General features: G+C 47.0%; 1 protein-coding gene across 6 annotated transcripts in view; it reads left to right on the top strand.

Annotated features, from left to right (window-relative positions):
* The window catches only part of LOC118505612 (trithorax group protein osa), an 82,971-nt gene that overhangs the window by 24,245 nt on the left and 42,907 nt on the right, over positions 1-15,819 (top strand). For all 6 annotated transcript variants that reach the window (XM_036041657.1, XM_036041653.1, XM_036041654.1 and 3 more), the window contains exons 5-9: positions 13,968-14,187; positions 14,268-14,407; positions 14,489-14,613; positions 15,149-15,557; positions 15,629-15,756. In XM_036041657.1, coding sequence (XP_035897550.1) covers positions 13,968-14,187; positions 14,268-14,407; positions 14,489-14,613; positions 15,149-15,557; positions 15,629-15,756 — 1,022 coding nt within the window. The remainder of the gene's footprint in view (positions 1-13,967; positions 14,188-14,267; positions 14,408-14,488; positions 14,614-15,148; positions 15,558-15,628; positions 15,757-15,819) is intronic.

Raw genomic sequence — 15,819 nt, 5'->3', positions numbered from 1 at the left:
TGGTGGTACCCGGCAGGAGCTTGTTTTTTTTTTTTTTTTTTTTTTTGGAGCACTCGCCCTTTATTCGCTCTTTCCATTCCCACGTTTCTTATCAAACCCCAAGGTGCGTTGTTCCGGCAACCGAAAATTTTCACGAGCACCACCACCACCATCAAAAGGCGAATGGTGGTGGGGAGGCTGGGGAGGCTATTAGCCTTTCCGCCCGTTATCGTCTCGACGTACCCGTACGACAAACCGCGTGGCCGTGAACTAATACCATTTTCTAGTCCGCTAGCAGCAGCAGCAGTAGTAGACGACCGGTGTTACGGTGTCGCTTCGATTGGATGTAGTCGGTTGTGTAGCGATGGCAGCGGTGTGTGGGGAAATCCACTTCCACGTCCACCGCACACACGCGCACACCCGGGGGAGCCGGTTCGAGCCGGTTTCTTGTCAAACCGGTGCGAAACAACACGGGCGAAACGCAACCCTTTCCGCTATCGTTTGACGTCGTTGTCGTCACCACCGAGCGATAGAGTGAGGTTAGGGGGAGAGTTGCTTCGGGGGAGTTTTATGGGGGGCGGGGGGTTGGTAGTTACATCCATCAAAGCGATACAGCCAGCCAGTGCCAGCCATCACACAGCCGCCCCTTTATGCGGCGTGAGAAATGTGATTGATTCAGAGGGTGGAGAGAGATTAAGGGCGAAGGTGAATAGGAGAGGATCGGAAAGGTGGCGCTATCGATCGATTCATTTTACACGTGCTTTATTGTATCGGTTACCAGCATTTCATGACACACGGCAACGATCGGCTTTTGTGGGCAAAAGGGAAGATTTAGGATGTTTGGAATTTCATACTAAATTGTGACGATAGATTGTCATTAGGGGTGTCGTCTGAGTACTTGCTATAAGATATTACACAGGAGTATGTCAAATGTGGTCTCAAGCTATTCCAAGGGAAAATACTGAAAAAAATTTAGACATTGAACCTGTAAGTGTCATCATGAAGTGGTTTGGTCCGCAGATTCAACTGTCAAATTGAGGTCTCTAATACTAATGCAGTCGAATGCGTAAGACAACTGCCAAACCCTGCTTTCAGAGATATTGCTTGGATTTTAATTTACACGAGTCTGTTAGCTCAATATATAGGAAGAAAAAGGCTTTTCCACACACATAATCGTCAGCATACGTCAAACTTAGCCATGCGTAATGAAATAAGGATTAATCTTGCTACTTGAGGGCCTGTCAATATTACAACAGATCCTCGACTTCCGCGCTATATTTAAAAAAAAAACTCTCGCCATGAGTCACTAGAAATCCGTTGACCGTATTTACTTAAGCAAACGACCGGAAGTGAGGTTTCAATAAATAAAAATAACCGTTAGCTGATAAGGACGCAGTCAAACTTTCTCGTTACTGTCGGCCACGCGCTTCATTCCACTGGGTGTTTGGCTGCTATCGGAAGTGGAGGGGCAATTAGCAAAACTCTGCCAATCCGGACACGGTCACTAACTTTGCGGATGATTATGATGATGATGATGATGTGTGCATGAGATGTGGCTCCGGTTTGGTTTGGACTTTTGCCCTCGTTCGCAGTTGGCAGGAATTTTCGGTTGCGCGCTGCTGCTATCACAACTTCGGCCGTAAAGACCTCTGTGAGCTTATTTAAGTAGATTGTGATTATTTATTTAAATTTGTTGTGTGTTTGCTTGCTTCATGCAAACCGGGAAACACAAGACCATGTTCGCTTCAACGCCATTCGTAAACTGTACCTCCACCCGCCTGTAACCTTGTGAGGTCAGAGCCTGCCTACGAAACCCATTCCGGCCATGTTTATTTGCCGGGAGAGAGAATGGTGGTATGTGGGAAGGTTTCCAATACTTCTTTTCGTACGAGCGCTATATTCGCATGCTCTCGCTTATCAGCTGGCCCCGGAACCTTCTGTTTAGGGTTCGTTCCGCTCCGGTTGCCCAAGAGGAAGAGGAATTTCCTCGACCCGATTGGTCAACCGCTCCCCCCACATTGTGCTCAGCGATGTACATATACGTTCGTGCTATTCTAATTGTCAACAACATCAAACGAGGTGTTCTGTTTGACGACTCGGGCCTCTCTGGGAAGTTGTCCGTTTCTCTCGAGGTTAGCGTGGCGGTAACCTCCTTCCCGAAAGGTCGGCCAAACATTGAGTGATTTGTTGGTGCGGCTGATGGGTAATTGTTGTTGTTGTGCATCGCCGTTCCGCGTTTACCCCGGCGTTGGCGATGATCAACCGATCTTGCCTTATCTGTATCAGCGATCGCAATGGCACGTGAAGTGACCTGCGTGACATGAAGCTTCCAAAGGGCGACATTGATCTGGGGTGGCAGAAGGTGACGAGAGGTCCTCGAGCGAAGGTTATCAGGATCGGATTGCGAAGTTTTGTGCTCGGGCTCGGGCTGGTGGGGTCGGTAAAATGCAGTCGTCTGGACAAGGCACACACACACACTGTTCATCACACTGTGTACACAAAGTAATCTACCCAGCTTCAACAACATCGAATGATGATCGAATGTGTAACGTACACAAAATGGAAAAAAAATCGCTTGTAAGCAGTTATGTTGCCACACCATGTTTTTTTTTTGCTGGGCGTTACGGTAATTATTTTTTGTGCACTCGTTTCTTTATCACACCTGCATGTGCCATTTTGGATCGCACCTGCTGCGACTCTGTCAAGTTAAACTCCCGTGGGCCAAAATATGAGCATAAATTTGAGGCTTGTTTTGCATAAATTAGAGAATTGTAAAGCAAGAAAACCGAAGTTACAAAAGGCTACTTGAAATGTGGCAAAGCAATTATCCAGAGAAGATGTCCCCATAGCAGGTGGTCCATGGGAAACATAAGTATAGTTATCCTTGTTTAATATATTTTTTATTTTCGTTAATTGAAATAGGAAGGGATATAATTTTATTGTATTAATTATCTGCTAATTTTGTACCTTAAGATCTTAAAAAATGCAACATTTACTGTTGACATCCATAAAAAGGATTTACACTCTGGTTGTTATTACCCGACCAACGCTAACAAGTTGGAGTGAAGAGATGGTCCCGTGCTATGTGGTGTGGTTTTATATCCCGAAAGCCGCACATCGAATCTTAGGTTGACCAGCTTCTATTAACAACTTTTATTCTATATAGTGATCAAATAAGTTTGTAATAAGGTGTTCTATTATACGGGGGATGCATATCACTTTAGCGAGGTTGTAAGCCGATAGAGATATTAAATTTATGTACATCCGTTTGGAGAGGTGAATATATTGTCAAGTCCATAAGAAGATTTTTAAGTTGTACAATTTAATCAATCAACTACAACCACAAGATCAGCGCTTTACCTATCTCTTCATGATCGGTTTAAGAGAAGATCGTTCACATCGGTTTCAATCGAACTGGAAAATTGTTATAAACGGCTAACCGGACGCACGATCGGCCAATCAATCATACGGTGACGTGTACGTGCGGTTGGTTGCTGTGTGTACCGTTTGGTCTTTTTGCCTTTTTTTTTCATTGACTTTTCCTCATTCTCATTCCCGTTGCCGCTTCCACTCCCATAAACTATTACCATAATACAACGTGCGCAGCGCGGACTCGCAGCAATCGACAATAATGGCCATCCATTTATCGGACACATTGTCTGCTTATTTCATGCTCGCGAACCAGAAATAATACCCGCGTGGCGTGGTTCTTCGATCTCTGCCTTTTTCTTTTATTTTCGTTTCGCGCGGCTTTACCAAAAATAGCTTACCAATCGAAATGGAAGCAAAAAAAACCAGTTTTTTATGATGGTTAGCCGCCATGTCGCCGGAACGGTAACGCATTGTAACGCGTCGTAACAGTCGATGGCGCCATTTATGGCATAACGGCTGTGAGTGTCGCTGCGAGTGAAAGAGGATCGCGCATTAAGCCATGTTTTGGCGTTGTGTGCATTGTGCGACATGCAAACACACACACACTCACATGTATACCAGTGATCTCGTGGTTTTATCGCACCTGCAGCTACCCTGAAACTGGAGGGTAAACGCCGAGAAGAAGAGGTGATGATGCTGATGATGATGAGTGCCCTCGGCTGCGTGTGTGCAACCCGTGTGCTAACATGTTTTAAGCAGCGCAGAATATCATTAATGAAGCTACCGGTGCGCGCTGCTGAAAGAGGTTCGGCAGACGAAGACGACGTCTTCAGCTGTGGCGATGATGGGATCGCGTGCGTGTGCAGACACCGCCATGCGCTATGTTCGGTGCTGCGGTGCTTCGCACGTTGGAAGGCGGAAGTTGGCGCAAACTTAAATTCCGTCGTTCATCGGCTGTGTCGAAGGGCAAGGATTCGATGGTGGCGTGTGGACGGGAGGCCGTGCGGCGGAGAGATATGGTGGGAATTTTGTTTCGTGACGGTTATGATGATGAGTTAATGTTAGTGTAGTGATCGTTTAACCCTTCAATGCTCAACTGGGAACTTGCTTGAAGCAGTGTCTTGAAAAAAACACATTTTGTTGCAAATTTTCGAAAGCTGGATTTTATAGCAACTGTTTATAGCACTTTAAAGCGCATGATTAATGTCTATATTCCTTCTTTAACCTCTGTTGGCACGCAATGTATGAAATCTGGGCGATTGCTGCTCCCGGGGACACATAGCCTTTAATCTACAACCGAACTAAAACGGTTTGTATTTGTTTGTGTTGTCCACTTTTTGTAACTTCATTGTTCATGTTGGAGGCGTTGGGCCGGGGGTTTCTTTTTTTTTTTGCATCAGCACCCAGCGTAACGGCTCTCAACCATTGTCAGCTTCACAGTTGGCTACAGAGCACGGTGGCGTGCTATTTGTTTAACAGCTCACAGGCTGTCTCGCTCCCGGCCCTACGGCGAGATCGGATGTATGGGGGTGGATCTTGTCGGCTGGTTTCTTCGCACAATAATGGGTTCGATGGTGTGCTGACGGCAGGAAATAAATATTGTACGCATTTTTTTTGCGTTTCTTGTCATCCCTGAAATAGTCGGCTCCCCGTTCGCCTCCTCGTCCTCCATCACCATACTCTGTCGGTGTTGGTCAATGTCATTGTCCGACGAGAAATCGGGTGTTGAACGCGCTTCACTTTTGGGGCTGGTTAGCGCGTGTGTGCGATCATCCCACCTTCACTTTCGGATTGTTTCTTTTTGCCTGGCTGCCGTTTAAACAGAGAGACACCCAACGTGCCAACCTAATGACCGGGGACAGGTCACGGTGCACGGTCTCTTATATCATCGGCTTTCGGACGGCTTTCGGAGGGTAAAATCCGTTCCGAATTTATCGCGGAACGCGTGCATGTGGGTCGCCAGTTCATCCAACTTGCTCTTGTGCGTTGGATGACTAATTTCCCATCACCATACATCTTCTCGTGCCTAAGTATAATGAGCGTATTCTTTTTCCGGAATGTCTTGTCCGGCTGAAGCTGTTATTTATGGACTTTTAAACGTTGAAGAAAAATGCATACCACTGTGAACTTGAAAAAATGGGCAGGGAGGGATTCGAGTTCGAGTGTTAAATACTTCTTCTGCGTTGTTTTGGTTTTATTTTTCTAAACGTATTTCCGTCCCGGAAATAATAAAACCAAACTGTAGAAGTAGGCAATACTCAAGCAAAAAATGACCGCATTAGGGGGCGGTTGAAGACGCTAAAATTAGATGTCCTCATCGGCCGTCACACACACACACAGATGGATACGTGCTCCCGGTACGAAGGATGATGATGTGTTTCCACTCGAATGAATGAAGCACAGCGCAGGGCCTTGTCTGATGTACCGAAGCAGATATTGCGTCAGTTATTTCCTGCCTGATAGCGCGCGCCTGATTGCTAATCCTGGAAGGGACAATTTTCGCAACGATTGTGATCAGTCAAGGGATTAAATTTTTCATTACTATTGATTGCAAGATAAGCAAGCAAGCAAGAGCAGCCGCGGACCGTGAGTAAGCGGGTTCGGTTTTTGCAAAATACACCGCTTTATTAAGTACGCTTATCAGAGTGCGATTAGCAGGATATTATTATAGCATTAACTATTGATTTTATGCATGTGATGTTGTGTGAAACCGTGCCAAAATTATCTATTTTTGGGCAGGCGGGGTTTATCATGATTGCACGATGTATTACAATTATTTTATTGTAGGTTGAGAAAGGAAACAACAGAGGTTTACTGCCCCCAGTCACCTGGCCCGCAAGAGTAGAGTCTGGGCAAAAGGATTTGTGGCTAATGTGGCGGGACGTTATTTGTCTAACGATTTGCCCGTGTTTACCGTGTTTCGTATCGCAATTCTTATCTTTTTTGTCCAGTTAAGCAGAGAGCGAAATTATCCCAACCTAACCTCATTTTATCTTATCTGCCACTGCATGTGCACCGAACGCTCCTGTGCACAGCTCGATGTGTGTGTGTGTGTGTTGTGGTTTTTGGAAGTCGTCGGAAGGTGGGAAAAGTAGATGGAGGTTGGTAAGGATAAGTATGTAACAGTAACCATCTATCGTCATCTTCTGTTCTTCAACGAGGGTTTTGTGCAACCTTCTCACGTTATCTTTGTTGATGTGCCCGCGGTGTACTGAGCTAATGATGTGCCTCCGTTGTGTGCGATGGAGAGCCAAGAGCCTCTTGAAAGGTACGTAATGCATCTCCGGTGCGTTTGCAAGAAGCAGCTCTTACACAAGCATAGCTTTTTATTATGCGTTGGGTGTGTGTGCAAAAAAGAGCATTGAGCTTGGGAGGCTCGGGAAGGTTGTCGTGTATAGCTTTGGGTGGGACCAGTCAAAGATCATGTATTGTGAGCCCCGTAGAATTATATTAAACGTCGCCTTCAAAACCAACACGCTTCTCATCTTCCACTCCTGCATGTACCTAATATTTAAACCACCAGTCCTTGGGGGAGGGATTGAGCATAGCACACGAACAGTATCGAAAATGCGCTGTGTGTTTATTTGATCCTGATAACTTTAGTAGAACGCAACTCCTTCCCGTCCGATGCTTCGTCGCCCTAGCCTTTCGCCAGAACGAAGCGTAGTCCTTTCGGTTTACATTAAACAACAAGACACACAGAGTGTGTCAGTGCCGCCTGCCGGGCCCTTTGTAAAACCCCTCTTCGGCTGCGTGTTTCGTACGCCCGGGTATGATGTAATTGGTCGGTTTGGGAATGTAACCGGGTGTGCTCTCGGTGTGCGGTGGTAAAGCGGTAGTAAAAACCTCCTCCGCCTGCACACACACACACAACGACGACGCACCCCGTGCTTCGCATCTATACGGTCTGCAAAACTTTCTCTACGTCCTTCAGTTAGACAACTGACGCGGCAAGTGCGCGCACACACACACAAACGATGGGAGACCGCAAATATCGCCCGGCAATATCATGGCATCCACCAGCATTCCCCCCTCCCGGCTCGCTCATGGCATCATCATCAACATCATGATGCCCTCAAGCACCACCGACGTTGTTTTACAGTCGCACCGCCCCAGTCTCACCCGGTTCGAGCGCCACACAACGCCCTGTCCGCGCTCGGTCTGTGTTTGAGCCGGTTTGAAGTGGAACCAATTTAAATGAATCCGGAATGTATCGTCCTACGTTGCGCGCTTCCACGGGGCAACCTGCTTACCCGTGTGCCCCCCCCCCCCGCCCCCGCCAGCCAAGCCAGACAGCGCGAACCCCATCCGTGGAAAGATCATTTGTGTTGGCAAACGCGCAAATGCTTCAGTAAGTGCTGTAGTGTGGGGTGCATTGAGCGGAGTAGTAACGTCAACAATCCGTTTATTTTCGAAGCAGTTGTTTTAAATAATTTTGTAAATTGTCTTTAGCAAAATAATGAACAAAATTCGACTAAAAAAAGCCCCCATTAATCACTTAGCTCCACTGACAGTTCATCTTGACAGCTGTCAACTGTCAAAATACTAAGTGTCAAATTTGAATGTCGAGAAAGGTAGAGTTCAGTTAAAACAAAACAGTCTCGTGTAAACATGTCTTTACATCGGCGTCCCATCCTTGCCATCCCTGTCGGTTGTTGTGTTTGATCGTGTGCAGCGAACTACCACTTGACTGGAGGCAGAAGAGGAGCTTGGAGTGCATTATGGTTTCTGCCGCTGCCCTCTCCACCATTGCCCTATGCTGCTGTATTTCGAGGCAAAATGAAACGAGAATCGGTGTTCCACTGCGCTCTGTGTACACTTTATAGTGCGATCCTTACAAACTGAGCCACTGAGCACAAGGGGGAGCGAGCACCAGGGAGGGGTCGGTCTGATGGGCGATGGTTGGGAAAGGTGAGCCAACAACAATTCTGACTCCTCTCTATTACTAACATATCCTCTCGCTTCCTTCGCCCTTGTGGCTCACTTGAACCACTTCGTTTGCAGTGGCGCGGCGTGATGATGATGATGGTGATGGTCCGTCTCGCACTGTCCTTCTCTACCCCAATATTGCACCTACCGCGACATGCGCCGTTCATCAAATGATGTGTCATTAGACCTAGGAGTGAGCGGAAAGAGGGGGGAGCACGGGTAGTAGGCGGCGGGGTGACCTGTGACGTGACGTGTGGGTTTGGATCTATTTTTAGGTAACGTGTGGGGTGCCCGTCTCTCCGTCTTTCCGTCTGGCGTTGCTTTGCTGTCAGCGAGCGTACCCTGCAGTAGCCCGCTCCACCATCCAGTACCACCTTGGCCCCTCGCGCGCGCGCGCCCCTCTACAGTGTGCTCACCAACGCGTTTTCGCGACATCTTTGATGTGAAAAGTGGCAAGAGCGGGCAACGTCGGAGGTGGGACGACAAACAAGACGTTTGCGCTGCCCGGTTTGCGGTAGTTGTGTTTGGTTTTCCGCCTTCTGTGCTTCACCGCACTCCCCCGCCCCCAGCACGTCCGCGCGTAACACATTAATGCGCCACCGATGACCGAACTTGCGAACTGATTGTGTCCAGTCGCGTGAACAATTTAGCCTCGCGGTCGCGGTAGGTGTTTTTGGCGAGCAAGAAGCAACCGGTAACATGGATGGGCGAGAGGGGGGGCGGTGGGAATTGATTAAGCGTCGGAAAGTTTACATTATTTATGAGCACCCGATGGAAGCACGTTCGTGGAGGGGCGAGGGCGTTGGCCGCGGGGATGGGAGGATGTGTTGCAGTGTCCGAAGGTGAAGGTGGTTTGGATTTGGTGAGATGGCGCTGGACTGAAGACGCAGATATTGGGGTCGGATTAAGACACTAAACGGTCCGGGGGAGACACCACCACCGCCGGGCACAGGTCAAGAAGAGGTGTGATGGTCACTGCGAGGAGGTCAAGACAACGAACGACGTCCATGTCCACATGCATATTAACCCCCTTCCGGTGTGACAGGCCACAGAGATGAAATGCTGGCGATTTTAATTGGAAAACAAGCGCGTTGTGTGTCTGCTGGCGCACGGAGTCGAGCGATTTGGAGCGGATTTGGGGGTGGTGTGTGTGGTAAACACGCAACCGTTTTGTGTATTGATTAAAGGTTCAGATGCATTATTAATATGGTTGATTTAAAATCTAAAATATTCGCTCGGGGTCGTTGTTAAAGTGGGTGATGCTGGGTGGGTATTGGGTGCGTGAGCAATTTCGCTGATACAGGCTTTGGTATGGATCGTGTTCAATTGGCAGACATTCTTGCAACTTCAAAATATCTAAGGCATTAAGTTTAAGATACCAAATTTGTATTTTTTTAAATTCAATTCCACTCATATTGAAGTGTCCAATTTTACTTGTATGTTAACAGTATGTGTCGCAACGTAAAGAGAACCTTTTGTTTATGAGCCAGCAGCTCGTGGTAAATAACATCAGCCTGGTCCCACCATCGCTTGTCTCTTCAGAAAAAAGGAGTATTGATTTAAATTTGACAGTTAATGATGCTGCTACAATCTCCAGATCATACTCTCTCTCTCTCTCTCCCATGATATAAAGGCCCAGTTATAAATCCACTTACTCAAACCTACTAACCACTGTCCGAGAGCTCGCTGCACCTCTTAATGGCGCCTGTCGTTCAAGTAAACGATTCGTCTTCGCGTGCATGATTCATAAAGCCTCGTAAGTGTTAGAACGGTTTGCTCCCGCCGAACACATCATGCTCGTACACCGTGTGGCTGAAGTAAATCGTGGTAGTTAGACCCTTTTTGGGTAGAAATCCGTCCACGTCCACGGTCGGTGAAGCCACCGAAGCCGATTTTAGATAGTCTAGCAAGAAGCCGTCCCTGGATGTAGTGAAGCCTTCCGTGTCTGTTCTCGTGCGATCGCACGTTTCCTGCCCGTCAATCAGCACAATTAGCAATTAATCAAAGGTTTTTAATCGTTTGCAAGCTTGCCACCAAAACACTACCCTACAGAGAAGAGCGCGGGGTCGGAGATGGCGAGTCTGTAATGGAGCAAACGCCATTAGTGTGGTCAAGAAGCACACTCCTCTGAACCTTCCCCATCCATCCCACTAAGGGAGAGGACTAGCGCAAAATGGAACTGGTTCTGGGCAGTCCGGTCCAAGTCTTGTGGGTCACGTTTGAAGTGTGACTGTGTGTGTTTCGGTCAAAGGAGGTAGAATCGCTTTTTGTGTTCCTCCATCCTCTGCAGCGCAAGTCTGAGCTGGATGTTGCTTTCATGGACAAGCTTATTAAATGAATGAATGTTGCCCTGGTGCCGGTGGTAGAATAAGCAACAAAAAATGGTTCCAAAGCAGCCAGAGGGGTTCGTTTCGTGTCGAAACGAGGAAGTGAGTAAAACGCAGCATAAATCCCGCCGACCCCAAGGGTGTTGTGTTGTTCTAACTGCACGTCATAAAAGCGATCGCATATCACAATGAGACGTCGTGGTGGGTGGGGTTTTGGTTCGTGTTAAAATCTCCAGGGTGGGACGGTGGGGGTGGGGGAGGTGGGCTGGCACCTATAAATGTGTCGAGTGTGTCGATGGTGGCCAAGTGATAAAACCGCAACACAACGCACACACACACACGAGAGTACTGATGCCAGGTCAGAAAAAAACGTCGCAAACTGATTCCACTCACGAACTTCGCCCACCGATTTCGTCGTTGGCGTTTGCTGCTAGCGGCGATATATTTGTCGCGTGATGTCGCTTATTTACGGTGGGAAATGTCTAACCCTCGAGCGGTCAAGTTCGCCAGCCAGTATGGTTCTCGGGTTTTATTAATTAGTTAAAAAGCTTTATATTATTAAAAAATAGAATAATCTAATTTGGCAAGCCTTATTGACTCAAAAAATCAATCTTTTATGCGTCTCTTAATTATGTCCTAGATGTACGCGCCTGAATGTAGGCAACAAACAAGTACATTACAGGCATATGATGGAACTTTTCATTCGCTCTGGATAATATTGCAAATGATTCATCATTCAAACCCGTCGTGGAACGTTGCAATCATATAATGGAATCTTGCATGCAATTAGAAAAAATGGCTACGCGACTATGGGACTTTGTTGCTGGCGGTATATTTTCTGCCGAATTTTAGTGAATCTCATAAATAAAAAAAATGGTCCAAACCTGTCATACTGTAAAATTGCGAGAAGTTATTGATTTTTTTCGGTTAACACAACCATGCCTTAAAATTCATATTAAATGGGGTTATGTTATGGGCCGCTTTTCTAATACACAGTGATCCTAATTTTATGCAAAATTCAATTATATGACCGTAAAGTTTCACAACGGGTATGCGATATTACACTTTTTCTTTGACTCAATGATGCTACAATCTATCAACAATCAAGCGTTATATATTCAATTTCTCGATTCCATCCAGACACATGATTCGCTTATCTTCGATGCCATATTTATACAGCTCCACACGCCACGCAGGGTGTACGGTACCCGAAAGGGTTTAGGGCGTCTCACCGAAACATCCCCTGATATAAACAGCGTGTGTCCGGCTACGTCCGGTTTGATTTCGTGCTTTGCTTTAGTGTTGCCTCTTATCAGCGACGACTTGGTGCGATATTTCTAGCCACCGCTTAATCAACGCGTGTGTGTTTTCATTGCCTCTTCCTGCCTGCACGATGCGAACCGCCAACAACCTGCCCCGACTGGCTTCAGCACTGTTCTGATGGGGTGCGCGGGTTTTTGGTGAGCCGGTTTAAGTTGGCAAAATCCAACAACAGCTCAGTTTCTCAAATCGTGGCAATGGGAAGCAAAAGGGGGTTGATTTGGAGGTGATCAAACAATGACTAAACACATTTGTTGTACCGCCATGCCGGTTCGTCCGGGCGGTGCGAACTGATAAAATGTCGAGACGTGGTTTGAACCTCTCGCCGGTTTAAGAAGATCGGTTCGATTTCTGGATTCGTTACGTGTGAGGTGTATGATGACACACGCCGAAGCGGCCACATCAAATCTTATCTCTGCAATGATATATTTGTATGGGGTGGAGAACTGGCTTTGTTTCCCTGCCCTCCCCCACCAAATGGCAAAGAAACGCTTTGTTTGGCAAGCGTGGTGTGGAGCAGCAGCAGCAGAAGGATAGGTGTTGGCGGGTGGCATGGTGAATACGAACCGTACTCGTGTCGCAATTTGTTTCTATTCGCTAATTATGATACGGAATGTTTGATACGGGGGTGGGTGGGTGTGGAAAACAGATTTCCCCGTTTTTTTTTAATGCATGATTGATACCAAGCTTTTGCCATTTTTTTTCGGTTGCAGGTTCGATTAACCCGCTTCTGTCAAGCGTCAACAAAAGCGGAAATATTTCTATTATTTGTAACAAAGCAGCAGCAAGCTCGCGTTTCATCAGGGTTTTGACATCGCCGCCCATCAAATGATGATTATTGGGCGCGTGTCTAAGAGCTCGTTTCCAGCTCGTTAATGGAAGATTATTTTCCTCGTCGCTTGTAAATAGCGTTAAGTGTAATCGCGTTTTTCGTGGTACCTTTTTTTTGCAATTGTTGTGTGATACATTGTGCAAAATGGAATTTCCGCATCCATCACCACGCGGTTGGTTCGCTGGATACCGGAACAATAAAGAAACGAGAAGAAAAAACACGATCGCATGGTGGAGCTGGTGTAACAGGTGTGCACCGCCCCCCACGACCGGGCCTGGGTTGCGCTTGTGTGTCCCTCCACGAATCTCCACAAAACCACCGTTATCATGACGAATAACGTTGGCAATATAATTAATTTATAGCAGTTTTTTCTTTCTTCTTTATAATCCACGATAAGTTAAAGGAAACAGACCAGTGAACAGTATGTGTGTGTGTGTGGGGGGGATCTTGGTTTCGCTTCGATTACGAATTGTTCCATGATGCGTTAGGGTTTTTTTTTTTGTTGTTAATATATTCAAGTCGATAGCTGGTGAACCAAGGCAACACCAATAGTCGGTTTGCAAGACTTCATGTGCTCACGTATGAAGAGCTCACCCCACAGAAAAAGTGATTCATTTTACCCATTATCAATTTTTGTACAACACCATACATAATTGAATGGTCCTCAACGACAGCAGACAGTTAAGGTTCGGAGGGTTTTCTGTTACTGCCTTATTGCCCGATGATGATCACCTTTCGACCCCCGCCAAACAGTTGCGATAACATTGTGGAGTGGATTTATGTGCTTGATTGATTCTAATTAAATTGTAAATCAAGTTACATTATCTTAAATGAACCGACGATACGCGGGACCGGGAATTCCACACCATTTGCTTACACCGGTTGAAATATTTGACGAATTGGCATTTCTTCCTTTCGGGTAACGTTCGGCGATGACGCACACTTGGTAGGACACTTTGGGCCAGAGAGGGAAAGAAGTAGAGAGAGAGGGGGGGATTGAGTCCGTACAATACGCAATCACTGATATCACACAGGTAACACAGTATTGATTAAATCGTGTTACAAAAGTGTTTTGATTGCAGGATAGCTGCGTCATCACTGGCACTCCTTAACACTAACCTAAGATATTCACCCTGTGCAATCCTTTGACTGTATCGGCAAAATATTCCCTTCGTTTAATGATTTTTCTTTCCTTTCCCCGCTTACAGATTCGTTCAATACCCGAGGCTCAGCGGAAGTACCAGATCCGAAAACGCCAAAACACTCAGGAACGGTCGGCCACGTTCGTGTGCTACACCTGCGGTGCCGATACGCCGTCCTCGCAACTACGCTTAGTGTACTGCTGCCCGAACGCGGAACGGGAACCGTACTTTCCGTTCATCAAGTCCCTGAAAGCACCGACCAATGCTAGTCCAATAAGTCCACAGGGTAAGCAAGCTTTTTCGGCCCAAGGTAAATGGTGGCTGTTTTGTCTAACCAGATGTTTTGCCTCATGCTCTCGCTTCCAGGGATGGTGCAAATATGTTCCACGTGCAATAAGAAAAACGCTCACCGTGCGGAGGGTGGCAGCGTTAGCAATGTGGACGAACGTTATCCGTCTCCGACGAAAATGACGTCTAGTGTGATAAATGAGGTTGTACGATATAAGGTGAGTGTGGCCCTGCGTGGCAGATCTGTGTCGTACGAATGTTTCGACTAATGCGTGGTTCTTCTCTCCCGGTTCTTTTAGCCTTATGAATTTGCCTCCGCTCTGTCTGGGGGACCGCTGCGGGACCAGAAGGGCAGTCGAAGAGATTCAAGACCAAATACACCACCTCACCTTCAAGGGCCAGTGGAAAACGGCCACGGTCATCAGTAAGTGTAGCGGCGATAAGGAATCTGGACCGAACCGGGGGTCGATTGATAGTCGCTCGAGAAAGGCATTAGCATTAGCTCAGACAAAAAGCAGTGGAGATTATTGAGCATGCTTTAATGGTTTATTGCGGATTATCAGGCAGCTTTAGATACAATAACGTGACGATTGGAGGATATAGATATGTAACATATCCTAGGGTTTAATGAAGCGTTTTAGAGTTCTTCATGCCATCGTATTACTTGATATCACCAGGCGGTGACATTTATACAAAACTTTGCATACTTTACAAACATACAAAAAAGGTTATTCAGATTGCGTATTAGTGCTATATCCTGTCTGGTCGACTATCCTTAGGTGGACCTTAGGAGAAGGTTTAGAGCTAAAAAGCTTCTATATCAGTTGTTTTGTTTCGCTAGCTTGAAATTTTTTGTTGTTGCCCCAGGTCTCAGAGCTACTCCCCGGTCAACGAACGTGTCCGTTACGCAAAACAAGTTTAACATCGTATGGACTTTCCTTTTTCTATCGTACTTTTAGATGTACCATTTGTAAGAATACGTTTCCCGCCACATCGATGGAATATCTGTCCACCAGTGCCGAGCACATGAACTCGCACGCGATGCACTTCCCCTGTCTGAAGGGAAGCAACGACCAGAGCCGGGTGCTGGCGTGCAAAAACTGCGTCGATAAGCTTACGATCCAGTGGGAAACGATGGACGCCCAGCGCGTACCGCTCGAGCACCGGAAGTACATTATTCCTTCGCCAACGCCAAACTCGGCATCGATATCACCGGGCGGTGGCAGCCTAGTGCGGCCACAGTCCAGCGTCGGTGGTACGCCACCGTCCACACCGGCTTCTACCGTTCCGAGCACTTCCGTGTACTGTTTCATCTGTGGGTTGCATTCGGAGCTAAGCTTCGCCCGGCTGCTGTATGCCAACAAGGAGGTAAGTCGGTGCATCAGTAAATTTGGATGACGGTCTGTTAACGTGTTCCGGTTTCTTTTGCGCTTTTGAAGGGATCTCGGCCTTACTTTCCGTTCCTGTTAAAGCACAAATCACCGCACAATGCCGAGCAGTTGCGCGGTGACAGTTCGGCGCTGGTCTGTACATTCTGTTATCACTCGCTACTGAATCAATGGCGAAAGTAAGTATTGCCGCGGGGGTAGAATCAGCCGCGCGTATGTCATGTTCTAACAAACTATTCTCC

The sequence above is a fragment of the Anopheles stephensi genome, chromosome 2, assembly GCF_013141755.1.
Source record: "Anopheles stephensi strain Indian chromosome 2, UCI_ANSTEP_V1.0, whole genome shotgun sequence".
In the NCBI taxonomy this organism is placed as follows: Eukaryota; Metazoa; Arthropoda; class Insecta; order Diptera; family Culicidae; genus Anopheles; species Anopheles stephensi.
The sequence above is the reverse complement of the archived record's forward strand: the minus strand, read 5'-3'. Positions and strand labels throughout refer to the sequence as shown.